General features: G+C 46.0%; 1 protein-coding gene across 1 annotated transcript; it reads left to right on the top strand.

Annotated features, from left to right (window-relative positions):
* The first annotated feature begins 6,160 nt into the window (after positions 1–6,160).
* LOC143388841 (leucine-rich repeats and immunoglobulin-like domains protein 1) lies at positions 6,161–25,213 on the top strand. The gene is given in 11 exon segments (XM_077108328.1): positions 6,161–6,180; positions 10,655–10,818; positions 18,967–19,287; positions 20,733–20,945; positions 20,948–21,013; positions 21,667–22,086; positions 22,696–22,823; positions 23,749–23,905; positions 24,529–24,691; positions 24,693–24,795; positions 24,887–25,213. Coding segments are annotated over 11 exon segments (2,082 nt in total).
* Positions 25,214–26,487: the final 1,274 nt, after the last annotated feature.

The following is a 26,487-nucleotide window of genomic DNA, read 5'->3' as shown; positions in this document are numbered from 1 at the left end:
ACTGTGTAAATAGACCATATTTTCCTTATCCATTCATCTATTGAAGAGCATATAAATTGGTTCTATAGTTTACCTATTGTGAATTGTTTTGCTATGAGCATTGATGTGGATGTGCCTCTGTATTATGCGGTTTTTAGCTCTTGTTGGTCTAAATTGAGGAGTGAGATAGCTGAGTAAATTTTGGTTTCTTTCCAAGTTTTCTAAGGAATCTTCTTATTCTTTTCCAGACTGGTGTCACCAATTTAGAGTCCTACCCACAGTGTAACAGTGGGCCATTTTTCTCACATCCTCACCAACATATATTTTTGCTTGTATTTTCAATAAATTTCATTCTGATTGGAGTAAGAATAAATTTTGGAGTAGTTTTGATTTGCAATTCTTTAATTGCTAGAGATGTTGTTTTCAAAGCAAAACTCAAACACAGTTTGTTATAATTAGAATCCCTGATATTACCACTACATGTATAACTACTTGGATTGTACGTTTCTTTGTGAATACCAGATTTCATGTAATTTTTAAAATATCAATTCAATCCATTATTTAAAATAGTAACCTGTTATACTTTTTATTCACCATATGGTCTATTCATACATCATCTCTATATACATAAACCCAGGGTACACCTATTTTTATCTCCAAACTCTAAAATGATAGGGTTTTAAAACATGATACCAGAAATGGTGGAAGAAATATGCATGCCACCTGCTCCATATATTCCTTTCAGAGATGGCCAAGGAGACCAGAGCTGAGACAGGACAGGCCACTCCTGAGGAACATATTTTCACCCACCAGTCAGAGGACAGAGTGGATAGATGCAGACCAAATACAGGGGTGGTTTGTGTGTCTCAGTGGGTGTGTGTTTCAATTTGTCATTTTGTCTCATGTTCTGAGAACATGAAGGAAAAAAGTTTTTTTTTTTTGTTGTTGTTGGTTTGAAATGGTCTGTTAACTAGTGAGCCTTTTTATGTCAGTGGATCCCACTGGGTTTGTGATTAAAGAGTGTAGAGAGAAGAATGCAGCCGTGAATGTGTCCTGTCTAGTGGAAATCTTTGCAGGACTCCTCATGGCCAATTTATGAATGAACTGCTTCTTGCCTTGCAGATGGGCAACACCTACCAAGATCCTAAGTTCCTGAATTCTTCCTGAATTTTGGCCACTCTCTGAAGGGATTCGTGGTTTTGTGTCCAAGATGTGTACCACATTCAAGCTCTGTGACATGGCCATGGACTGGATTGCTGAAGGGCATGCCAAGCATCTCAGAAAACTCAAATATTAGCATGACTGGTAAGGATCTCTCTGGAGAATCCCTGCTTGGATAGATAGTAACCCAAGTAGCATGATTAGGAGCTGTCAGTGCCACAGTGTTCAATTAAAGAAAAGTTTTTCTTCAGGCTACTTTCTTCCCTATTGTTCTGTTCCCCTGAATATCAGGGAGGTGTTTGCCTTAGGGCACTCCTTTGGGACTCTTCAAGAAAACAGTTTCAAATGGAAATGAAGAGGCCTAATCTGTGCCTTTAAAGTAAAGTGCTTTGCAAAAGCTGTGTCTGAATCAGACTCTTGGCCCTGTGAGTGGCTGTGAATTACATTCTCAGCACCCCAGGAAAGTCAAGAAAAATCCCATGTGTCCATCCCAATCTAAAAGGATGAAAAAGAAGTGTACTATTGGATGAAGTCTCTTGCCTTCCTCTGGTCAGGCTCCTGACTCCTATGAAGTCAGAACAGGGATCCTCTGGGTCAAATGAGTTGTTGCAAGCTCTCCAGTCACTAGCACACAGGTGTTTGGGTTTTTGCATGAGTCCAGTACACATAAAGAATCTACCCCTGGCAGGCAGGAGACCTCTAATTTGAGAAGCAGAGTACTATTAACTACAGGCCCATTTTATCTATCCTGTTTCTCAGGAAGGGTGTCCAGGCCACCATAACATTTGGCATATGATGGGCATGAGAGCTTTCTTTGCACACCTTTTAAGACTGCTCACCCTATAGAAACCCCCAGCCAGAATGTTATGATGAGTGTCTGTATGGAAGAAGATGAGGGCCATGTGGGAGTGTTTTTGTTAGAATAGTGGTCTTTTGTGTGGTGGTTGGAAAAGATGACTGGGTCCACATCCGCTTGGACTCTGATATGATGCCATTAGAGACTGAGTTCTGGAACTGATCTCAGAGAAATATTGCCATGAATTGTGATGGGATTTTAGAAGGCCAGGCATTAGAGGAGCCTTTGTAAACAAAGATCTAGGCCGAGGGTGGCTTTCTCTACAGCACTGGGAATCTCAGCCAGGATTTCACATGATTTTGCTGTGAAAGCCTTCTCAGCTATAGTTGAGAGCCAAAACTCACAGGAACCTCATATGTTAGACCCCAATGGGCCTGGATTCCTGTGACCTTTCGCCAGTCTTTGGGAACCTTGCCTGCATGCGATTTCCAGAGCTTTTACTGACTGACAGGAGATTGCTCAACACTTAATGCCTCCTGAATGAATCAAAACCCACAGTGTCAACTTATTCATTCTTGAAATATGGCTAGGCCAATACCATGAATTTTTTGAGAATCCCATGACCAGAAATCCCTGGAGAACCTTTAGATCTCCTGTTGCTCATCATGACTGAACCAGCGAGTGCCATTTTTGACTGAATGGAATTCATGACCATGGTGAAGAACAGAGATGCCAGTGAGTAGGAGCCAGCAGGGAACTGGGCCTGGAGCAATGGAGTGCAGGTGTGTGATCCAACGTCTGTGGTGGGCCCCTGTGGTTATATCATTGGATTCCAAATGACATGTGACTGACAAGGTGCAGCCATGAGACCCGAAAATATAAAGGCATGTTGTTGTGGGGAGAGGATTTGGTGCGATGCTCAGAAACAAGTTGCTACACTCAAGTGGGAAAGATATATGGGGTAGCAGCCCAGTTTGTGTTTTTGCCTTCAGACCCTGACTCACCCCATGTGGCAGATCTCCCTCCAGCACTGTGTCCTGGTTGACCTTTTTGTATTTCAAAAACAAACACCAATTTTCCAGAAAAGCTGCAAGAAATGCCATTAAAACTGGGCGGTGAGCCAAAGGCTTCACAATGCACCCAGGGAGACATTCATACCCCAACGGCCACAGTTACCTGCATAGAGAGGATTCAGCTCTGCTGCCTCCTGTTCCTATTGGATAATATGAACCCATGTCCTCCTGTTCACATAGACTCAAACCAAGCTTTCATGATCTCACTACTAAGGAAGCTAAAACACAAAGCTATATTTCTAGTGGACGAATGTCAGAGGCAGATACTCAAGAAGTCATTAGGCCAGCAAAGTTCCATGTTTGTGAAATGTTTACCCTGTCCTCTACTTTTGGGATCTCTTCTGCCACACCCAAGTTTGTGAGCTCCTCGGAATTTCCAATTTCAGAAATGTATTCACAGATTTTTCTCCTCTTCTCCTCTCATTGTGTCTACTTTAGGGAGATAGTAATGTCCAGGCATTGTGGTGGATGACAGTGGAAGATTTTTATGTGCCACGTGTTCCCATATGTATTAGACTCATTTTTCGTTTTGCCATTTGAAATATTGAATCTCTGACACTAATCCATAACCTTCTAGGCTCTGACTACTTATCCTAACATTGATAAAAACAATCCTAAAGGAATAGATTAGAGGCATTTGATCGGAGGCATGGTGTATACTTGGACATGCCTTTTGCTTCATCAGAGATACATATTACAAAACATGTGACACATTTTTCTCATTTTACTTCTCCAAGAATTTTCAAAATTAACAAATATGAAACTTCCTGACTCCCTGTCTCTGTTGCCTGGGTCACAATGTATATTTTTATATACATATATATAACCCTACTGCCATCACAGGTATATTTTTGAGAGTACTCTCACTTTGGTAAATACGAAATTCATGAAGAGATCACTGCCCCCCAATACACTGAGGTAACTGAAAATTCAAGCTGTGGTGAGCTATATGCTTCAACAAGTTTAGACATGAAACAATGTAGAGGAAAATGAATATTTTGGGTACATATGTGAAGGATATGTATATCCCCTTATGAATTTCGATTGGCATACATACTATTACATTTTAATGTATTAAATATATATATATATATATATATATATATATATATATATATATAGAGAGAGAGAGAGAGAGAGAGAGAGAGAGAGTATGAATTTGCAAACATGAACTATATGTGTCATATACTTATACTACCTTGATTCTTTCATGTCCATCTGTGTTGATTTATAATCAACTTTCAGGAGATGTTTTTCAGAAATATTCATTTTATTGACATAATATTCATTTCGGAATACTCAAAATGAACTTCAGTGAATATTGAGTACTAACCCCAATATTTCTACAGTAAGTGACCCAGTTTAACATCAATGAAAGTATATTCATATAGGACATGATGTGTATTTTTAATTAAATTTTTATTCAAAATTGTAATATTCCTATTTCTTCAGTATATATACATCATAGGATGTATCATTTCATCCACAATTCACAAATTGATATGCATATGATTCCCTTTCATTCACTCCCTGTATCAGATCCCATGTATTTCTCCATGTTGCTTTTCTTGCTTTTTCATGAGATTTCTTTTATATCACATAACTTTTGAATTCCATCATCATTTTCAAAGCAAAACTCAAACACAGTTCGTTATAATTAGTAACCCTAATATTACCACTACATGTATAACTACTTGGATTGAATGTTTGTATGTGAATACCAGATTTCATGTATTTTTTAAAATATCAATTCAATCCATTATTTAAAATAGTAACCTGTTATATTTTTTATTCACCATATGGTCTATTCATGCATCATCTCTATATACATAACCCAGGGTACACCTATTTTTATCCCCAAACTCTAAATGATAGGGTTTCAAAACATGCTCCCAGAAATGGTGGAAGAAATACGCATGTCACCTGCTCCATGTATTCCTTTCATCACATCATGTTCTGAACACAAAATGCAAAACTCACACTTATCTTATTCTTCTCCCAACGCCTCATTTTAAAGAGTGCATGGATTACTGAAATCATCTCGGTCTGCATTGCCTATTGTTTTCAAATTTTAATCTTATGGTGAGTATGCACTTGATTCTTTCAAGGATAGTGTGTTCAACTACCCCCCTGTTGAAATTATCCCTGATCTTATCACTCATTTTGTTCTTTGCCTGATCTCCTAACATCCTTATTGATATCTATATCCCCAAGTGCCTTGTTGTGACTGACTCTTCATGTGTGCTGACATTCCCATTTACACTCTAATAGAAATTCATTGGATTGCAAAAAGGGCCTTTGGTCCAAATCCTAAACTCACCATTCTTCCTTACCCAACACTGGAATCCGGCCTACTCTCTCTATTTCACTGCATGTTCTCTTTTACATTCAGTAGTCCCAGGTACAAGATCTTAGACCATTGTCTATGGATTTAGAGGTTTCATCTCTGTAGAACATAATTCAAAACTATTTATCCAAATCAAGGACCCAACAAACTTGTGTGCTTCAGATCTTACCTAGTTTTCTATTTTCATACTTACATTTCACCTTACATTTCTATAAAATCCCAGTTGCAGCTGGTGTGTGGACAATACCTTCCTCCCTCCACTGCCCTGTGTCGCTGCTTCCCCCTCTCCTCCCTGGGCCCTGGTCTCCTCGCCACCCCCACAAGTCCAGCCATCAGAGTGACACATACCCCACCCCACTGGGAGCTTCTCTGGCTGGCCCTGGGAGTAAGGGGACCAGCCAGCCCTGAGACCTTCACATCCTTCTGGGGTAGCTCCTTCGAGTGGGTGGGCTTGAGTCTGTTTCCTCTTTGCACCAAGTTCAACCCCGGTTCTTCTGGGAGAGCCTGTGGCAGTTGACTTGCTGAGCAGGCCTGCATCCGCCTCTGCACTGCCCCTCAGACAGGTTGGGTCCCCGTGTCACCACACGTGCTGTGTCAACACATGTGAGAGCCACCTCCTGTGGAGTTATCACCTCTGTGTCACATGAAACCAAGGCTGTCACAGAAAACCTCTGAGTCTCCTGGCTCAGACACGGGGCTGGCTTGAAGGGCACCTGTGGTTCCTTGGCACAAGTCCTTGTGTTGTGTTTCAGGGACCTGGGAGAGAATGCCATCAGGTCTGTGCAGCTGGACACCTTTATCACAATGAGGAATCTTAAGGAACTGTAAGTACAGAGGCTTCCTGGGGCCCTTGTGAATATGAGGAAGAACTTCCAGAGTAACAAACCCTTGTAATTGCTTTATGCTCACGTTTTTAATAGCTATGATTGTTTATGGGTAGATGCAAGTTAAACTGTTTAAAAAATATACTATGGGGAAGCTGGCTTGGTGGTGCATGCCTATCATCCCAGCAGCTCAGGAGGCTGAGGCGGGAGGATTGCAAGTTCAAAGTCAGCCTCAGCAACTTATTGAGGCTCTAAGCAACTCAGTGAGACCCTGTCTCTAAATAAAAAAAATAAAAGGGCTGTGGATGTGGCTCAGTGCTTAAGTGATCTGGGTTCAATTTCAATCCCCAGTTACCCCCAGTTTCCAAAAAAGAAGTGGTGCTTACTTGGGATCAATAGGTAGAAAATACCTTTTTTTTTTTCCTTTGGTGTGGTGGTAATTGAGGATGGAACTCAGGGGTGCACCACCACTGAGCCACATCACCAGCCCTTTTTGAGACAGGGTATTACTAAGGAAGAACTGAACCTTTTCAGAAGCTAGGGCAACCCCCGCTCCAAGCAGACAAAACAAGTTCTGTCCTCAAACTTGAGATCCTCCTGACTCAGCCTCCAGAGTTGCTGGTATCCCAGGTGTACACCACACACCCAGCGACAATCTTTTTCTTAAAGGGTGATGTCGTGAATATTTTGGACCCTGGGCCACAGGGTCTGTGTAGAAACTCCTTGGCAAGGTTGTTAAAGCATAAAGCAGCCATAAATAGTACATAAGGGAACAGGTGTGGCTGTGTGCCATTGAATTTGTACCGCATAGCAGCAGCAGCCTGCAGGCTGTGGTGTGCTAACAGCTGTTTTATATAATGTCAAGTAAATTCTTTTCTAAAAAGAGGGTGATCACCCCTTTAGTTACCCCAGGGACACGTTCTCCTCACTTGGGTTTGCTTAAAAGGAAAAGCCCGCATGGAGAAGGGCTTCTTGAAGGAGCCGGGTGGGTTCGAGCAGCAGGGGCACTGATGGATGCTCAGAGTTGGGGTGCCACGTGACTGACTGGGGCTAGTGGAGCTCCCCAATATCATGGCCCAGGCAGAGCGATGGCCTCGCCTCCTTTCCCATTGCCACATGCCACTGATTTTGTGGCCAGTAAGTTCCATCTGTAATGTCAGTCCCCTGCAGGTCTCACTGAGTGAGCGTTCTGAGATGTGCCTACGAGATGCCAGATGCCAGAGGGTGGTCATCTTTGTGCCCTGACCTAATCCCATTCCTGAGGCCACTCCAGGTGGACCCTTGATTGGGGCAGGGAGGGTAGGAAGGGGGAAAAGGCCCAATCCCCGTGACTAAGAGGCCAAGAGGGCAGGCAACATTCCTCTGAGAAGAGGGGGTGCTCGAGCACTTGTCCCATGAAGAGCTTGTGCTGAGGAACTTAAGGGTGCTCTTGCCAATGAGGGTCAAGAACCTCCAAATGGGAGCTCATGGCAGGCTCACTGGGGCCATGTGGCTTTGTGGAGAGCCACACAGGGAGGGAGCATTCTGGGCTTCTTCCCTACTTCCAACCATGGCTACTCTTCTCTTGTTAATCTGGGTGAGACAGATTCTGAAGAACAGATTTCCCCAGTTCCTCTTCTTGACAAATTATTCTGCACTGGATGTAGGGCTGGATACTGAAAAAGCAAGTAGAAGGGAATGTTGGTTATAAAAGATCCCTGGGCTCAGGAGGCTGAGGCAGGAGGATCGTGAGTTCAAAGCCAGCCTAAGCAACTTAGTGAGGCCATAAGCAACTCAGCGAGATCCTGTCTCTAAATAAAAAATAAAAAGGGCTAAGGATGAGGCTCAGTGGTTAAGCACCCCTGAGTTTAATCCCCAGTACCAGAAAAAAAAATCCAGATCTCCTGGGATGGGTGAGCATGATCTGTGAAGTTCATAACAACTTTTCTCTCCATGAAACTTCCAAATGAGTCAGGAGTCCAAAAGATCTGATTAAATTGGAAAAGGGTATCTGGGGAGAAAGAAGGGAGAAAGGAGAAAGATTCTTCTTTTTGGTTCTTAGGAGACTGTTGACTAGTGAAGAAGAACTGAACCCTTTAGAAGCTTGGGCAACCCATCTCCACCCTCACCTCACAAAAAAAAAACCCACACTGTCTGGCTCTGGCACTGAGCTTGGTCCCCACCTGGGTTCCCATCAGTCGCTGCATGGACCCAGCTGGGGCTGGCCTGGGCCCAGTCCTCTGGAGGGCCCAGAGGGTTAATTCCCATTTTTTTCTTCCCAATGGCACAAGGCAGGTTGTGCTGTGCACTTTGTGGCCCTCTGTGCAAATTTCCACAAGGGATGATTAGAAACACACTTTGAGTTTGAGTCATGAAAATGCACACTCTTAGCCAGCGAAGTATTGGGGTGGCTGGAAAAGAGAGCAGGAGGGGGGGCATTTCTGTTGGTAGCTGTGGAGGCTGAGCTTTGCCCGAGTGCTGAAGATGGGCAGGAGTCAGTGGAGGCTGGGCAGCTCACAGTCCCCTCTTTCTAGTCAGCCTGGCCTTTGTCTCTAACTTATTGGGTGGTGTGGCCACGTTGTCCTGGGCCCTGGCCCAGGCTCTGCCTGCAGGCTTTCCAATGCACTGCCTTTGGGAACTGCAGAAGTGCCCCTGGAGGTTGAGCCTGAGGAGATTCTGATAGTGGGAGTTCCTGCTTGCTCTTCACCAGGAAGGTGAGGTCCTGGTGCAGCGAGGCAGTCACAGGAGCTGTGCCTGGGACACTCTCCTCCCTGCACAGGAGTGAGGCGGGCATTTCTGTTCATCGGCTGCCCTCCCACCCCTAGAGTAACTCCTTAGCAGGACGCAGAAAGTCAGCTGCCTGATAAATACAATCCAAAGCCTCAGTCCTACTCTATGGTCTGCCCTGGGCCAGGCCTCCCTATTATAATGGCTTTAAGATAAATCATTTCAGTTTTCAGAGAAGTACCTTCTGACCTTACCTCTGGGAATGATTAGGAGACGGGTTGTTCACTCTTCCTTGCTGATTGCTAGTTTGACACTTTCTTTGCTCATTGGAAGTCCTTGGGAGGCTGAGACAGGAGGATTATGAGTTCAAAGCCAGTCTCAACAACTTAGTGAGACGCTAAGCAACTCAATGAGACCTTGTCTCTAAATAAAATACAAACTAGGGCTTGGCGATGTTGCTCAGTGGTTGAGAGTACCTGAGTTCAATCCCCAGTAACTAACAAACAAACAAAAATACATTCAGAGTGAAAGAGAACAGAAAGCTGGTCCCCATGGTTGCTTTGTTGGTCTGAGGGATGCAGCAGCTGGAAAAACAGTCTGAACTAATGGCCAGAACCATGTGTGTGGATTTCCTAGGCTTACTGTGCCCCTTTCTGTCACTGAGTGTCAGGGACATGACAGGGAAGCCACGTGTCTTTGTGTCTGCCCTTCTCATAGGTTGGCCACTGCTCTTCAGCTCAAGCCTGGGCTCTCCCAGGACCAGGGCAGCTAGACTCTCCGGGTGACTTATCTTGGTGTGTGACTCCTCAGGAAGGAATGTCCGCTCTGATGGCCATTCTGATTTCTGTTTGAAAAGCTTATCCTCAGTTGCTGAGAAATGAAAAAGAAAATATTCTCTGTTTTAGTTGGAGGCTCACAAAACCCAAGTTGAACGTTCTCCTGCTCCCTGGGCAGGGACAGTTAACTAATGAGCACTATTTAGGGAGCAGGACTGCATTCTCCCAACTTCCTGAGTGATGCTCCTGTAGAGAGAGGGCCAGGCAGGTGGGACATCTGGCTGAGAGGCTGACATTCAGAAGTAAGAAAACATGCAGCTTTGCCAGGTGTTGTGGTGCTCGCCAGCAATCCCAGCGGCTCAGGAGGCTGAGGCAGGAGGATCACGAGTTCAAAGCCAGCCTCAGCAACTTAGTGAGGCCCTGAGCAACTCAGTGAGACCCTGTCTTTAAATAAAAAAATTACAAGGGCTGGGGATGTGCTCGGTGGTTAAGTGCCTCTGGGTTAAATCCTTGAACCCAGCTTGGCCAGTCAAAAAGTATCAGCCATAAAAGAAAAAAGAAGACATATTAGAACTTGTTGCAGAGTTGAGATCAAAGTCCCAGGGCTGGGGACTGAGTTTGGAATTTATCAGGAAAGTGCTCTTGCCACTGTAAGGTGTATCCAAGGTCAGGAAAAGGTGAGAAGGTGTCCCCAAGGTAACAGAAGCAGAGTCTGAGAACAAGGGCCAAGTGCAGCCTCTGGACCAGGGGTCTCAGCTCTCCCCTGAAGCTCAGTATGAGGGCAGAGTTGGGTTCCACCCTGACAGACTCCATCAGAAGCTGCACTTGGTGCAAATCATCAGGTAGGTTCTAGGTACTGTTCCTCCAACAGAGAGGAAACTGTGGGGAAGGCATCTCCCAGCCAGCTCTGTGGGTGGCAATGAATGTCCTCAGCTGTTAAAGCTGCATTGTTCCGACTCAGTCCCAGCTCAGTGTCTTTTTCTTTCTTTCAGCCACATTAGCAGTGACAGCTTCCTGTGTGACTGCCAGCTCAAGTGGCTGCCTCCATGGCTTGAAAGCACAACACTGCAGGCCTTTGTAACAGCCACTTGTGCCCAACCAGAGTCACTGAAGGGCCAGAGCATTTTCTCAGTACCACCAGAGAGATTTGTGTGTGGTAAGACCTCGTGGGAGATTTTTTTTTCCATGAAGGGCAAAGAGGCCAGGTGGGCCTCCTGCTTGTAGGAGTCATTGCCATGATCCCAGGAAACCCCAGCCCATGGCTGCAGATGGGCCCCTGGATGCAGTTTATTTCCTGCTGAAATCACACGTGGCATTTACCATGAGGTGCCTCCTGTGACGCTTGTAGTATGTGTGTTTAATCAGAGGGCAGCATGCAGGGGCTCAGTGACACTCAGAAAAATCAGTCACAGGAAGATGTTTCCAGTGTTTCAGGAGAGATCTGGTGCCCTGGTATTGCTAGGAATTGATGCACCATATGATGTTTCACTGCAGAAAGGATGGGTTTGGGGAGAACATTCGCTCTAGTAAAAACAGCCCCTCCAGGTTCACCTGCACTCTGGCAGTTTCTTCAAACTCCTGAAATCTGCAGGGGTAGCTAGAGATGCCTTCTTCCTACTGGTTGTTAGAATGTCATCTTTTTTTTTTTTTTACTAGGAGTGCTCAGGATCCAAGTTTGGTTGCAGAGAGTACAGAAAATGCTGAACAGCTGTAAACACACACACACACACACACACACACACACACACACACAGGCTAGCCCAGACAGAAATGACACAGCCTCTCAGCCACGAACACGGAGGCAAAGATTGAGATGGATTTTGAGTTGTTCCTGGCGTTTGCTTGGAGCAGGAAAGAGGACAGGATAACACACCCGTCAGGCCCTGCTGGGCAGTTGCACATCTCTCCTGCTGCCAGATCCTGGCTGGGACAGTCCTAACCGAAAGCCCACCTAGCAGTACAGGGGTTCTGCTGATCCACGTCTGTGACCTACTTTTGGCTCTGATAGTAGCCATTTCCCTGCTGGGAGTGAAAGAAGAATGTCCTCTGTCCACGCCTTCACCCTTCACCCCCCTGGAACAAACCCCTGCTTAGTGTGGCCTGATGGCCACCCTCCTGCCTGGTTCAGACCAGGGAGAAGTAAGCATGGAGAACACGGAAGCAGATCTCCAGACTGTGCTGGTCCTTCTTGGATGCCTTCTGTGGGGGGTCCCAGGCTGTGCCCAGTTCCGACTCCCTAGGCACGGAATGGCTTTGCAGTTCGTGGTTCATCGCCCATTGCTCAAGGAGCCCTGGACCATTAATCTCTTTCCACAGCTCCCTAGAGCGAAGCTGTCTGTCACTACCTCCCACTCCTGCCACAGCGCAGCCTTTCCCTCGGAAAATCCAGGGAGGACTTCTAGGGAGGACTTCTGTGGCAGCCTCTGACCTCAGGCACTGGCAGACTCTGGATTAGAGGGGTTGTTGATTTCACCTCTCTCAGGCCCACCCTCTCGATTCAGTTCAGGGTTCCCCCCACCCCCACTCCCCCAAACCCCCAAACATCTGGTATTAATGGGAATCACAAAAACACTTGGCAGGTGATCAGAGTTTCCAGCTCTTTTTTTCAAAAAAATTGAAAGCATGAACTGCTCACACCATCTAACATGGCAGGTAGAGCCAGGTAGGAGCCACCACTGGCAAATGAGGGGACACACCTGAAACCTGCCCCCCTGTCCCCCCACTGCTGGGTGACAGTACCTAATGGACAGTTCCTTTGGAAGGCAGCCTTAACAGTTCCTCATTTAAACAGTTATGATCAGTTCCTCTCCTGGGACAAATGCACATCTAATGGAAACCTCTCCACACGTGTGTTCACAGCAGCATTATTTATAATAGCTGAAAAATGGGCACCCAAGTAACCACAAGTTGATGGATGAATAGAGAAAGGTGGCATAGCCAGACATTGGAGGATTATCAGGTCATAAAATGCCACCCATCCCGTCCCTCCCATAGCCTGGATGAACTTTGAAAATGATAAGATAAGGGAAAGTGGTCAGTGACAAATGACTGCAGATTCTATGACCCAGTCACAGGGAAGTCCCAGGACAGGGAGATCTGTAGAGGTAGGAAGTGCCCTAGGAGGTGCTCCAGCCTGAAGAGAGATGGAGGGAGAAGGGGAGTAGCTACAAAGTGCTTCTCCATGAGGTGACAAAGATATAAAGTTGAATGTGGTCATTAAGATACCTACTCGTGAATGCACCACAGACCATTCAGTTGTGAACTTGAAATGGGCAAGCTGCAGTGTAGGTGAATTGTTGCTCAGTAAAGCTGTGTGTGTGTGTGTGTGTGTGTGTGTGTGTGTATTGTAAATATAATTTTTACCTGTCATAAAAATGTGTCTCTTTAAAATGTGAACTTTGGATTTAGAGTCTTCAAAATTTGTGTCATCACTGATTTATAACATTTTCATCACTTCTGAAAAAAACCACAACCCCATGCTTTAGTAGTCATTCCCTCTTCTCCTGGCCCCCAGCCGTGGCGGTCACTAGTCCACAGTTGTGTGTGACCTGCCTGCTCTGAACAGTTAACATGAGTGCCGGTGGACGGCATGTGGACTGAGGAACTCTCCTTTTCTCACTTTGCCAGGTCTTCTCCCCCAGTGGGGGGATTGTATCTGGGGCTGAGCTACCCCGACCCCTGAGCATAGTTTTGTTTTATTTTTAATATTTTTTCAGGTATAATTGGGAACAACACCTTTATTTTATTTGTTTATTTTTAATGTGGTGCTTAGGATCAAACCCAGCACTTCACACATGCTAGGTGAGTGCTCTACCACTGAACCCCAGCCCCAGCCCCAGCCCCTGAGCATAGTTTTAAAGCATCATTTCCTTTTCTGTGACTGAGTGACATCCTGCTGTATGGATATACATTTTGTTTCATCCATGCATTAGATGGCAGATATTTGATGGTGCTTACTTTGGGGATTTTATGATTAATGTTGGTGTGAACATTCGGGCACTAGTTCTGTGAATTCTCTTGGGATTGCACCTGGGAATGGAATCTTTGGGTCCTGTGGTAGCTCTAGGTGTGACATAAGAACTGTCAAACTGTTTTTTTCAAAGTGGCTTCAGGATTTTACACACCTGCTGGCAATGTACGAGATTCTGGTTTCTCCTCATGCTTGCGGACACTTGCTATCTTTTTTATTTTAGATTTTGCTAGTGGGAACAGAGTAGAATCTCATGGTAGTCTAAACATTTCCACAAGGACTCATGATGTTGAACAATTTTCTAGATGCTTATTGAATCGTGCATAGCTTCTTTGGAAAAATAGCTACTCAAGTCATTTATTCATTTCTCTATTTTGTTATGAGTTATCAATTCTGAATATTAGCACATTCAGAATTCTATATTTGTTATGTGTTGTCAATTCTGAATATTAGAATATTCAGAATATTAGACCTCATCGGGTCTATGATTTGTAAATAGCATTTCCTAGTCTGTGAATTGTGGTGGTGGTTTTTCAGTTTCTAGAGAGTTGTGCAAAAATTTTTTTAGAAATATTTTTTTGGGCCAGATGCAGTGGTGCATGCCTATAATTCCAGCAGCTTGGGAGGCTTAGTCAGGAGGATTTCGAGTTCATAGCCACCCTTAGCAATTGCAAGACACTAAAGAAACAAACAAGAAAAGAATTGCATTTACAATATTTTTTGGGGGGGGACAGGTAGCAGGGATTGAACCCAGGGGTGCTTAACCACTGAGCAATATCCCCAGCCCTATTTTGTATTTTATTTAGAGACAGGGTTTCACTGACTTGCTTAGGGCCTTGCCATTGCTGAGGCTGGCTTTAATCCTGCCTCAGCCTCCCAAGCTGCTGGGATTACAGGTGCACGCCACTGAGCCCACCTAATTGTGATATTAACTGTGAATTTTTCAGAGATGACCTTTATGAGGTTGAATAAGTTCCTTTCTTATCCCTAATTTTTTGAATATTTTTATTATGAAAAGCTATTGAATTCTGTCTTGTGTGTATTCTATGTGTGTGTGTTTCTGAGATGATTGTGTAGGGTTCTTCCCCCCCTCTTTATTTTATTGATAATGATCTAGTACATTGATTTTTGAATGGTAAACCTTGCTTTCCTGGGATCAACTTAACTTGATTATAGTATGTGATTCTTTTTAGGTGCTGTACATTTTAGTTTGCTGGGATTTTTGCTGAAGTTTTTGCATCTATACTTATAAAAGACATTGTTCTCTAGGTTGTTGTTGGTGTGTGTGTGTGTGTCATGTTTTTCTTAGGTGTTTGTTGTTAGAGTAATAGTTGTATAAAATTATTTGGAAGATACTCTCTTTACATCTACTTGTCCAAAAAAGAAAAAAGAAAGAAAGAAAGAAAGAAAGAAATAGAAAAAAAATGCTTTGGAAGTTTTGGATTGGTTCTCTCTCTAAATGTTTGGTAGAATTCACTTGAGTCTGAGCTTTTCCTTATAGGAATTTTTAAATTCTACATTTAAAAATTCTTAAATTCTAAAGTGTCTCCTTAGTGTTGAGCCAGAATTTGTTTCTTCTTGAGTCAGTTTTAGGAGTTTATCATTTCAGCCAGGTGGTCTAGTTAGCTGGGTACAGTTGTTAGAGTGTTCCCTGTTTTCCTTTGGCTGGAAGAAGGTCAGTAGTGGAGTGCCCTTTTTTGTGCCTTCTGTTTTTCCCTCCTGCCTACTAGTCGAGCTAAAGGTTTTTCAATTTTCTTGATATTTTCAAAGAACCAATTTTTGCTTTGAAGTGATTTTCTCATTTTCCTTTCCTCCTTCTTTCATTTCTTCTCAAATCATGATTAATTTCTTTTTCCTGCTTGTGGTGGGTGTAGTTTATTATTCTTTTACTGGGTTAAAAAACTGGATTATTAGTCCTAAACTTCTTTAATACAGGCATTTCCAGCAATAAGTCCACGAGCACCATTTTAGGCGCAGCTTCCAAGACTTGAAAAGTAAACACATCGTTTTCATTCAACTCAGAGCATCTTCCAGTGTCCCTGTGACTTCTTCTCTGCTGTGCGGAAGTGCACTGCTTAGTTTCCACAAGTTGTTTCCCAAATACTCATTTCACTGTGGATTTAAAAGTCATTGCATTGTCATCCAAAAAGATACTTTGTGTGATTTCCATCTTTTTAAACTTATTGGACCTATGTTTTGACCTAAAACATAGTCTTATCTTAGAGACTGTTCCGTGTACATTTTAAAAGAATATTCTGCTGTGGTTCGGTGGAGAGTCCCACGGGTGTATATTAGAACTAGTTGGTTAATACTATTGTTCAAGTCTTCTTTCTCCTTGTGCATCTGCCTAGTTTTTCTGCCTAGCTTTTCATTGGAAATAAGAGTATTATTGTTACATTGTCTGTTCTTCTCTTCAGTTCTGACAGGTTGTGCTCTACATTTTGTAAAGCTCGGTTAGGTGCATATATTTATAATTTTTATGTCTTCCTGATGGATTGACCCATTTGCATGATAAAATATTTTGTCTCATATTGGGTGACTGTTTAATTGTCTTGGGATCTAAACTGCCTCTTGTAGGTAGTGTATACTGTGTCATAGTTTTTTTTTCATCCATTATGGTTCTCCTTGCCTTTTGATCAGAGTGATTAATTCGTTTACTGTTTTGTTTTGTTGGAGCGGGGGGGGGGGGTACCAGGGATTGAATTCAGGGGCACTCACTTAGCCACATCCCAGCCCTAAGTTGTATTTTATTTGGAGACAGGGCCTCACTGAATTGCTTAGGGCCTCACTTTTGCTGAGGCTGGCTTTGAACTCACGATCCTCCTGCCTCAGCCTCCTGAGCCACTGGGATTACAGGCGTGCACCACCACAAGTATTTCTTGTAGGTCGGGTCTGGTAGCAGTAAATTCTCTCAGTTTGAATATTTTTTAAAATTTGGGAATGTTTTAATGTCATCTTTATTTTTGAAAGGTAATTTTGCTGCACCTGAGATTTCCAGACTTTTTGAATACTTTGAATATTTCTCCCTCGTGACCTTCCTGGTTTGAATAAGAAATCAGCTACAAATACTTTCGAGGATCTCCTGTACATGATAAGTTATATTTCTTGTGCTGTTTTGAAGATGCTTTGTCTTTGGCACTTGACGCTTGACTATGATGAACCTAGGCCTTTTGAATGAATTTTGCTTAGAATTAATTAAACTTTTCAGATATGTGGGTGCATGTTTTCCATCCAATTTATAAGTTTGGGTGCATCAGGGCTTCAAACATACTCTCCTTCCTCCTTGTGTCCTGTGCTTGGTCTCGCATGATCTGTGTGTTGTCATGCTGGATGCTCTTGCACAGATCTCTGAAGTTCTGTGTATTTTCTTCATTCTCTTTGATTCTCAGACTGGATATCTCCGCTGACCTGTCTCAAGTTCACTGACTCATCTGCAAGCTCAGTTCTGCTACTGAGCCCTCTAGGGTGGATTTTTAAAAAATATTTTTAGTTGTAGATGGACACAATACCTTTATTTTACTTAGGTTTTTTTTTTTATATATATAGTTTTGGAGATTGAATCCAGGGCCTCACCCATCCTAGGCAAGTGCTCTACCAGGGAGCTACAGCCCTAGCCCTAGGGTGGATTTTGTTTTGTTTTGGTTTGATTCTGGGGATTGAACCCAGGGCCTTGTGCATTCAAGCCAAGCACTCTACCAATGGAGCTATATCTGCCCTAGGGTGGATTTTTAATTTCAGTTACTAGTAAATGCCATGGTTTGTATGTGGTTCATTTTTATAGTTTCTGTTCATTGATCATTTCTCTTGGGTAAGAAAGTGTTCTCATGCTTTAATTCTCTTAGACATAGTTTTAGTTTTTCAAGAATTTTTATAATAGCTAATGTTGTTTAATTAGTCCAAGATCTCAATTTCCTCAGGGACAGTTTGTATTGACATTTTTTTTTCCTGTTTCATAATTGGTTTTTGAAAATTGGACATTTAAGATAGAATAATATGCTGGGCGCAGTAGCACAGGCCCCATCCCAGCTGCTCAGGAGGCTGATGCAGGAGGATCTCGAGTTCAAAGCCAGCCTCAGCAACTTACTGGAGATCCTCAGCAAACTCAATGAGACTTTGTCTCTAAATAAAGTACAAAATAGGGCTGGGGATGGGGCTCCGTGGTCGAGTACCCTGGGTTCAATCCCGAGTACCAAAAAAACAAAAAAGTAAAAAGACTTGGCAAGTCCAGACTCAGATCTTCCCATCCACCCCCAGGTCTTGCTGGCCCATCACCATTCCTTTAGGGCCTCTCCTAGATGAGTGTTGTGAAGCCTGTTCTGTACAACCCCTTGAGTTCCTGGTTGGCTTGCTAGTGAGTAGCCAATAGGTGGACACAGAAGTCCTTAAGTCACCCCCATCAGCAAATCCTGTGTCCTTCACCCAGGCCGTGAATGTATGTGCTTGCATGTGCTCTCACTTCCTGCTTGTGTGTGTCTGCCATCTCAGCACAGACAAAAAACGAGGGCTCCCCCGAGGTCTTTCCAGGGTGTTTGTCCACCCTGCATGAGGGCGTGCCCTTCCTGATTCCCAGGACTCTTGTGGACATCAGAGGGCCTGCTGCTGGCATCTCCTCCACCTGACTTTCCTTCAGTTTCTTGACCACTGTCCTCTTCACCCCGATGGGCACACTCACATTGGACAGTGGCATGGTTACACAGTGGCCACTATTTTCATCAGATGCCTGGGGACAGGGCTTCCTGTGGTGAGCCTTCTTCATGAGTGGGGCTTTCCAGGTCTTGGCCTGACCGGTCACACAGTGATGCTGCTCTTATGGGGCTTTTGGGGGAACTCCACCTGCCCCCTCAATGGTTGCTAGCTGCTGAGTCTCAAGGCTGTTACAGAGCGGGGTGGAGGCAAGTGGGTAACTCACAACACCAGAGAGCTCCTGTCTCTTTCTAAGAGGCCTCCATTTTCTTGAGTCCACACCACATGGATCATTGTGTTTGATTTTCCAGAAATCAGAACTGTTGATTTTGACCATTTTTGAAGTACTTTTATCATTTGAAGGGAGTTCAGATTTCTGGGAGTTCCAACATTCTGGAAGCCATTGTGCCAGAGTCCTTTGTGCAGACAGGTCAAGTGGCACCTCTTGTGTGGCCATGTCAACAGGTGCAATGGATATGGGTCTCCAGGAAGCTTCCAGAGGGCTGGGTGACCGGGCGCTGGTGGCCCATTTCTAGTCCAGGGGCATGCTCATGACCTCACCTGGGTGGGGCCTGTTGTCCCTTGCCTGGTTTTGTGCAAGCATGACAGCAGCTGGTCCCTGTCTCCTCACGGTGGCCCTTCTCACCCCAGACGACTTCCCAAAGCCACAGATCATCACCCAGCCAGAGATGACAATAGCCATGGTGGGCAAGGAAATCCGGTTCACATGCTTGGCAGCCAGCATCAGCAGCTCCCCCATGACCTTTGCCTGGAAGAAGGACAACGAGGTTCTGCCCAAGGCAGACATGGAGAACTTCTCCCACGTGCACACGCATGACAGGGAATTGATGGAGTACACCACCATCCTGCACTTCCGCAGGGTCACGTTTGGCCATGAGGGCTGCTACCAGTGTGTCATCACCAACCACTTTGGCTCCACCTACTCTAACGAGGCCCATCTCACTGTGAACGGTAGATGCCCCCGTTGTTCTCTCCCAGGCACTCCGCCCCGATGGCTGCCCACCTCGGAGAGGAACGAGGCAAACCGGCGATCAGATCACACTGTCCCCTGGGCTCCCGGGAGCAGGTTCTGCAGGTTAAAGCACCCTGTCCCTGAGCTTTGGGTGACTGTTGGGAGGCGGGGTGAGTTGCAGAGCTGAGCCTTGAACTTCTCTGGAACCACATGGTCCAGTTTCTAGGTCCCACATCCCAGACCCTTTGGGAAGCTGTGCCCTTGAGTCGGTGGCACAGCTGTGGAAGCACAGGCCAGCCTGGGCAGGGGCAGGTCCTCACCTCTCAAGACAGTAGAGAACACGATAGGTAGGGGGTGGGTGGGACGAGGTCCTGTACTCAGAAACCAGCTTGTCAGAGCTGCTCTCTTCAGCGCTGCTATTTTTGGAGGGGGAAGGGGGGAATGTGAGTGGGCACATCCCCACACCCTGAGAACCCGGGGAGATTTTTCTGATCATTAAAGTGCCAGTGACAGAGTTGGTTCACAGGTCATCAGAAGTGCCTGCGGGCTACGCTCAGTCAGCCCCGCACACCACAGAACAAACTTGACCACACTCAGGTTGTCTTGGCATATTCTGAGAAAGGCCTCACTGCCACCTCAAGACTCAGGCAACTAAATGACTCTCTCCCAGGGCATTTGTTATTTACACCAGGTAAAAGAGGTCCCAGGGTGCCTACCCATATCCCAGCCCTTTCCTATATTTTATTTAGAGACGGGGTCTCACTGAGTTGCTTAGGGCCTTGCTAAGTTGCTGAGGCTGGCTTTGAACATGATCCTCCTGCCTCAGGCTCCTGAGCCACTGGGATGACAGGAGAGTTCCATTGTGCCTGGCTGACCAGAGCAGCTTGGACAGGAAGCATGGTGATGCCTGCTGTGCAGCTGGACACTGACTCTGGCATCCCACTGCCTGCTGAGCCTGAGCCAGTGAGCCCTATGCTTCTGCCTATGTGTGCTTAGCAGCATGGCCCTCAGGTGGCCTGGGGAGGCATAGACCTTCCCTCTGTGATTGCAGCTTGGTGAGCAGGTATTTCTGTTTCCCAGGCTCTGTCCTGGTGGCTTATGAAGGCAGGCGAGCCTCAGGCTTTGACTCCCAGGGTCCCACCTGTGTGACCCATTACCTATGAGGTGCAGTAGGCAGAAGGTCAGCCACAGCCTGAGACTCCATCCCCAGCTGGAGTGGACAGGTGGAGGAAGTGCCAGGCCGTGGTGGGGAGAGGCTGACACTTTCTCTGGGAAGCTTACTGCTCCTGATTGAGATGGCTGCAGCAGTCCTGGGCTAGTGGTGGCACAGGGCATGGAGGTATGGAGTGGTGGCCCTTGCACACTGGGAGTCTCTACCCCAGAGGTGTTCCCTGCATTTAAAGCCAGCTGTCCCCTGACCTCCCCCTTTGTGTGTGTTTTCCAGTGCTGCCATCATTTACCAAAATGCCAAGAGACATCACCATCAGGACAGGCATCATGTCTCCCCTTGCGTGTGTGGCCACCAGCCATCCCAACCCACAGATTGCCTGGCAGAAGGACAGAGGCACATACTTCCCTGCGGCTTGGGAGCATCACATACATGTCATGCCAGACGAGGACATGTTTTTCATCACTAATGTGAAAATAGATGACATGGGCATTACAGCTATACTGCCCAGAACTCGGCAGGTTCTGTGTCAGCGAATGCCATCCTGACTGTCTTAGGTTCGACCCTTGGTGTACTCTGGGGGGTGTGTATGCACACATGCGTGTGTAGGGGTCTGAACTGATACTGAGGGGAAAGCCTGCGGAGTTGCTCTGTGGACCCTTGGGGTTACAGGAAAGTGTTGCTACTGTTTGAAATTTGGGGCTGCTTTTAGGATTTTTTCCTCTTTAAAAAAAATTATTTTGGGTGCTGGGGATTAAACCCAGGGGCAATGAACCACTGAGCCCCATCCCCAGCCCTATTTTGTATTTAGAGACAGGGTCTCGCTGAGTTGCTTAGGGCCTTGCTAAATTGCTGAGGCTGGTTTTGAACTTGCAATCCTCCTGCCCCAGCCTCCTGAGCTGCTGGGATTACAGGCATGCCCCACCACTCTGGCTCCTATCTCTTTAAATAGAGTAAAGGCCAGTGCAACGCCAGAGCCTTGAGCAACTGGTGACCAAAGAGCATGGAGGAGGGGTGTGGTCTTAGTCAAGAACAGGGACACAGGACAGTTTGGGAAGAGGAACTTTTATGACCAGAGATCAGCCATCTTCTGAAAATCTTGTCACTCTGACGGAAGCCCTCAGGTGGGATTGTGCCATGTTTAGAACACGAAGCAGACCCAAAGCACTGAGGCCCCAGAGTGAGTGTGCCATCTCTTGATCTCTTGCAGAGACCCCATCCTTGGTGGTACCCTTGGAAGACTGCATGGTGTCTGTGCGGGAGACAGTGGCCCTCCAGAGCAAAGCGACCGGCAGCCCCTCTCCCTGCATCACCTGGCTCAAGGGGAACCGCCCCCTGATCCTCATTGACAGGCACCACTTCACCCCCGGCAACCAGCTGCTGGTGGTCCAGAACGTGGTGGTGGAGGACGCAGGCCAGTACACCTGCGAGATATCCAACACACTGGGCACGGATCGCACTCACAGCCAGCTGAGCATCTTGCCCACACCTGGCTGCAGGAAGGACAGGACCACCATGGGCATCTTCACCATCGACGTGGTGTGCAGCATCATTCTGACATCACTCGTGTGGGTGTGCATCACCTACCAAACCAGGAAGAAGAGCGAGGAGCACAGCGTCACTAACACAGGTGGGCACAGTGGTCGTTCATTTCCAGGGCAGGAGAAGCCAGGTCCACACTCTTTGTCAAGAGCTCTTGTGCTCTGGGAACTCCAGGACCTCTGGGAATGTGGTTATGGAGAACTAAAGCCTTGGTCCTGTGGACACTGGGTTCATACTCAGGGCAGAACCAGAAATAAAACTGCCTTGGGGCTGGGTCTGGGGCTCAGTGGTAGCACACTTGCCTGGTATGAGTGAAGCACTGTGTTTGATCCTCACCATAGCATATAAATAAACTAAAGGTCTATTGACAACTAAAAAAAAAAAAAAAAAAAAACTTCCTGCTGATGTCCTCCTCATAAGCGGAGGTGGATTGTCCCTGAAATGTCACAGTGCTGTGGTTTTTTTAGTTCTGTCTCCCTTCCTGTCACTCTCCCCGTCTTTTGTGGTCTCGCATGCTTTTGACCTGGGCTCAGGTAAAGCTCGGATCTGGGAGGGTCTCCTACCTGCACCGACTCCTAGTCTCTGCACAGCCTCGATGGCTGCTGCCAGGGGATCCTGTTCGGGGCCTGATGGTGAATTCGCATCTGCATCTGTTATCATGGCAACCCTGATATTTCATTGTCTTATCTCCTTGCAGATGAAACCATTGTGCCACCAGATGTTTCAAGCTACCTCTCTTCTCACAGAACCCTTTCTGACCAGCAAGAAAGCATGGTCAGGACTGAGGGTGGTCATTGGAGCAACGGGCACATTGAGAGAGCAACGGTAAGGCCTCTGACACAGTGAGGTGGAGCTCTATCTAAGTGACTGTCCTCCGTAGGTGGAGATGGCCTCTAGCTCCATATTCAGTTGTCTGACATTAGGTGGGAGGGAGTGTCAGGTGAACAAGGTGGCTGCTGGCCCAGCCCTCTGCTGTTCAGCTTAGTCCTGGTCTGTGCAAACTCTGCAGAAGTTTTGACATCCTGTCTCTCAGGAAGGTCACCATCTGGGCTTAGCAGTAAGCCTCCCAGTCGGCATAAGGTAGGACCACTGTCAGAAAGAGCTGCAAAGGACACCCCAGGCCCTGAAACCAAGCCATGCTTCCACAGTTTGCCCTTGGTATCTGTGGGTTTGAGTCCCTACACACTAGAAATATCAAGGGCGGAGAAGGTGCACGAACATGCAGCCTTCTCTTCCTTGTCATTATTCCCCCAAAACATAGTCCAACAGCTGTGCACACAAAGTTACATTTTAATAGTCACGATGCTTAATCTAGAGGTGACTTACATGGGACAGTGTATGTAGGTTATGTGCAAATATTGTGTTGTTATATACAAGGGACTTAAGCATCCCTGGATTTTGGGATCTGTGTGGGGCTCTGGCACCACGAAGGTACCAAGGGATGTGAGTGCAGGGGCAGTGCTCAGACCTGCTCTGTATTCCAGACTCGCAGGGAAAGCTCTCTGCAGGGGTTGCTGTTTCAGTTGGTGGGAGATTGTGAGCACTTGCTGAGCTAAAGGCCAGGCATGAGAGAGCTGCTCCTCTAACATGGCTGTAGATGCTCAAGGACTGCTTGCTGGGAAAGTGGTACTAGAAAACAGGCCCATTGCCGCAGTAGTAACTCACCACTGATAGAGAGACTAAAGCAGCAGCCCCACCTATCCTGCTCCTCAGGATCACTGAGACACTCTACAGTTTTCAAACAGTGGAGTCTGTTGCAATTGTGTGTCTGAGAGATGCGAGCCTCTTCCCAGAGGATGATGTCCACAGTGTCACACAGAGGCAGCCCAAGCTCTGTGTTGGGTACAGTAAAGAGCCCTGGAAATTGATAGAAAAAACCACTGGGACACCTGGTCCACCTAAGATGGGTAGGTGATGCTTTCACCAGGAAAAGCAATGCCATTTTGAAATCCAGATCTGGGTTGACCCACTCACTAAATGAAGAGTGGGGAGACACCTACATTTCCGTCCAGCACTCTTTGAATTTGGTATTTAGTGTATGAACAGGAAGCTCTGGCCTGGTGCCCTTTTAATTCTAGAAGAGTGTGTCTCTTAGTTCCTATTTATGGTACAGTAAACCTAAGAAGAATTTTCCAGAATAATAAGCAACATAGGGGGTTTTAGTATGTGTTCACCAGGGCTGTTTTGAGGCTAAATTTCTAATTGTTCAGAAAACTCTTAACCCTGCATAGTACCTAATTCAATTGTTAGGTTTTTTCTTTTTCTATTTTTTTTTTCCTTTTGCCTCTGATCACAGTAGTGTGACTACATTCTCTAAGTACAAGTTTAGTTTAATCTGGGGCATGTGAGCAAGAAGGACCCTATCTCCACTAATGGTGTGGTGTGTGCCCAGTCTTTCCTGTGAAGGTCTTTGGGGAGGGGGCATTTGCACATTTGCAGGGTCGGGGGGCAGGACCCCACTTGGGTGTGGGTGGGTGGCCTGTTCTGTGGGAGTTGGCCTGACCTGGCTCATCTCTCCTTCAGAACCCAGGTGGCCCTCTCATATGCAGTGACTGCAATGCTGACATGGACAGTTACACCAAGGAGCAGGCCCCCCACTCTCAGCCCACATGCAGGGACAGCACACAGCCAAGTGCACTGCGTGGCCAGGATCCCAACCAGGGCAACCGAGGAGTCTCTCCACATCATCCTTGTAGATGGGTCCCTCTACCCCAGCAACCACGACAGAATGCTGACATCCTTGAGGAAGCTGGCGGTGTCCCTAGATGGAAAAGGTGATCTCTTACTGTCCTCCTGGCCTCCCTGGCAGCTGCAATGGCTGCCACAGCTGGTCATGCTGGGGCTTGGCTCTGACGGCCTTCTCTTTCCCCAGGGGGCTCCGCCTGAACTCTATAGGGAGGCTGTGCGATGTGGGCCCCGCAGACCTGCAGCCCTGCCCTGCGTTCCCTTCAGGCATCAAGGAGCTCCCAGAGGCCTCCTTGGCCTTTCCTGCTGTCTCCAGCGAAGCCCAGCACTTGCTCCTTTCCAATGGCCACCTCCCCCTGGCGTGTGACTTCAGTCCCGAGTCCACACCACTGACAGGACAGCTCCCTGGGAAACGGAGGGGACCACTGCTGTCGGCGCCCACAAGCTATGATCTGTCTACCTCAGCTCTTGTCACACCAGTGTCCACAGGAAGGAGAGCTTGGGAGGCGGCCTGGGGTCAGCATCACTGAACTGTACATAGTTGGCATTTCCATGTGGAGCATGAGCCTGGCAGAGGACTCGCATCTGAAGCACAGAAATGCAAGAGGCTATTTGTGTACAAAAGCCAGAAAAAGTATTTGATAAGGTTGTACATAAGAGTTTCCATAGATTTCCTATATATTATATATCTTTGACAGAGGCTATTTTAATCTTTGGTGCATGGTTAACAACAGAATTTTACAATTTTGACAATATTATTTTCCTTTCAGGTTGCTGTTTCCTTGGAGGGGGGGTCAGAAATAGTTCTGGTGCCTTAGTGCATGGTGGGAATTTAGAGACAAAAACCACATTTTTTTCCCGTGGTTTCTGGTGGGTTTGGAAGGACAGGGCATCCTTGGTGTTGTGTGCCCTTCGCAGTCACGTTTGGCCTGTGTTGGTGGCTCCTGCAATGTGCCTTTGCCGTGAGGGGCTTTTCCCTGGAGGCTGCTTCTTTGAGGGGTAGAGTGAAGGTTGCTAATCCACCACAAGCCATAGGTTAGAATGGTAGGCCTTTCTCCCTTCTCTGAAGTTCACTTTTTGTTAAAAGCAAATGTGGTCTTGTCCATGTCGCTGGATTGTTAGCTGAGGCTTTTTATTAAGGCAAAGGCTGCTGGTGTTGGTACCTGTTGATTTTTCAATAGTGATGTTTTAATTCTGTCAAATTAATATTACATTAGGGGATAAAAAGATCAAGTTCTCACCCTTCAGAGCTATTTCTACTGAGGAGCCAGAGCAGGCCCTTCCACACCCTCCCCTCACACAGACGGGAATGGGCATGGACTATGTAAGACCTAGACCTGGGTGTGTTTGCACTTTTGAGACCTGTAGCTAATGTCTTGTGAGTGCCAATGTGTAATTCACTGAAAATTACATTGAAACAAATAAGGTCCTTAAAAAAATCTCAAAGTACATTTCTTTAGCCAAAAAGCTTAAGGGAGATATTAGCCAAATGGCTACCTGTGTCAGATGTTCCTGTCAGAGGTCATCATTGTTCCAGAGGTCATCATTGTTCCATTGTTTTTTCAACAGTTAACTGATAAATGTTACTTCCACCAAATATGTGAATTTGCTGCTTCTGAGAGGCAATGTGAAAGAGGAAGTATTACTTTTATGTACAAAATTATTTATAGAAATTTTGGTACAATGTACATTGAAAACATATAAAATATTGAAGTGTCTAACAAATGGCATTGAAGTGTCTTTAATAAAGGTTCATTTATAAATGTTGAGCATATGGCAGGAATGAAAATTGGGATATATGGTA

This window comes from Callospermophilus lateralis, unplaced genomic scaffold (assembly GCF_048772815.1).
Source record: "Callospermophilus lateralis isolate mCalLat2 unplaced genomic scaffold, mCalLat2.hap1 Scaffold_45, whole genome shotgun sequence".
In the NCBI taxonomy this organism is placed as follows: Eukaryota; Metazoa; Chordata; class Mammalia; order Rodentia; family Sciuridae; genus Callospermophilus; species Callospermophilus lateralis.
Note: the sequence above shows the minus strand (reverse complement) of the source record. Positions and strands in the feature narration are given on the sequence as shown.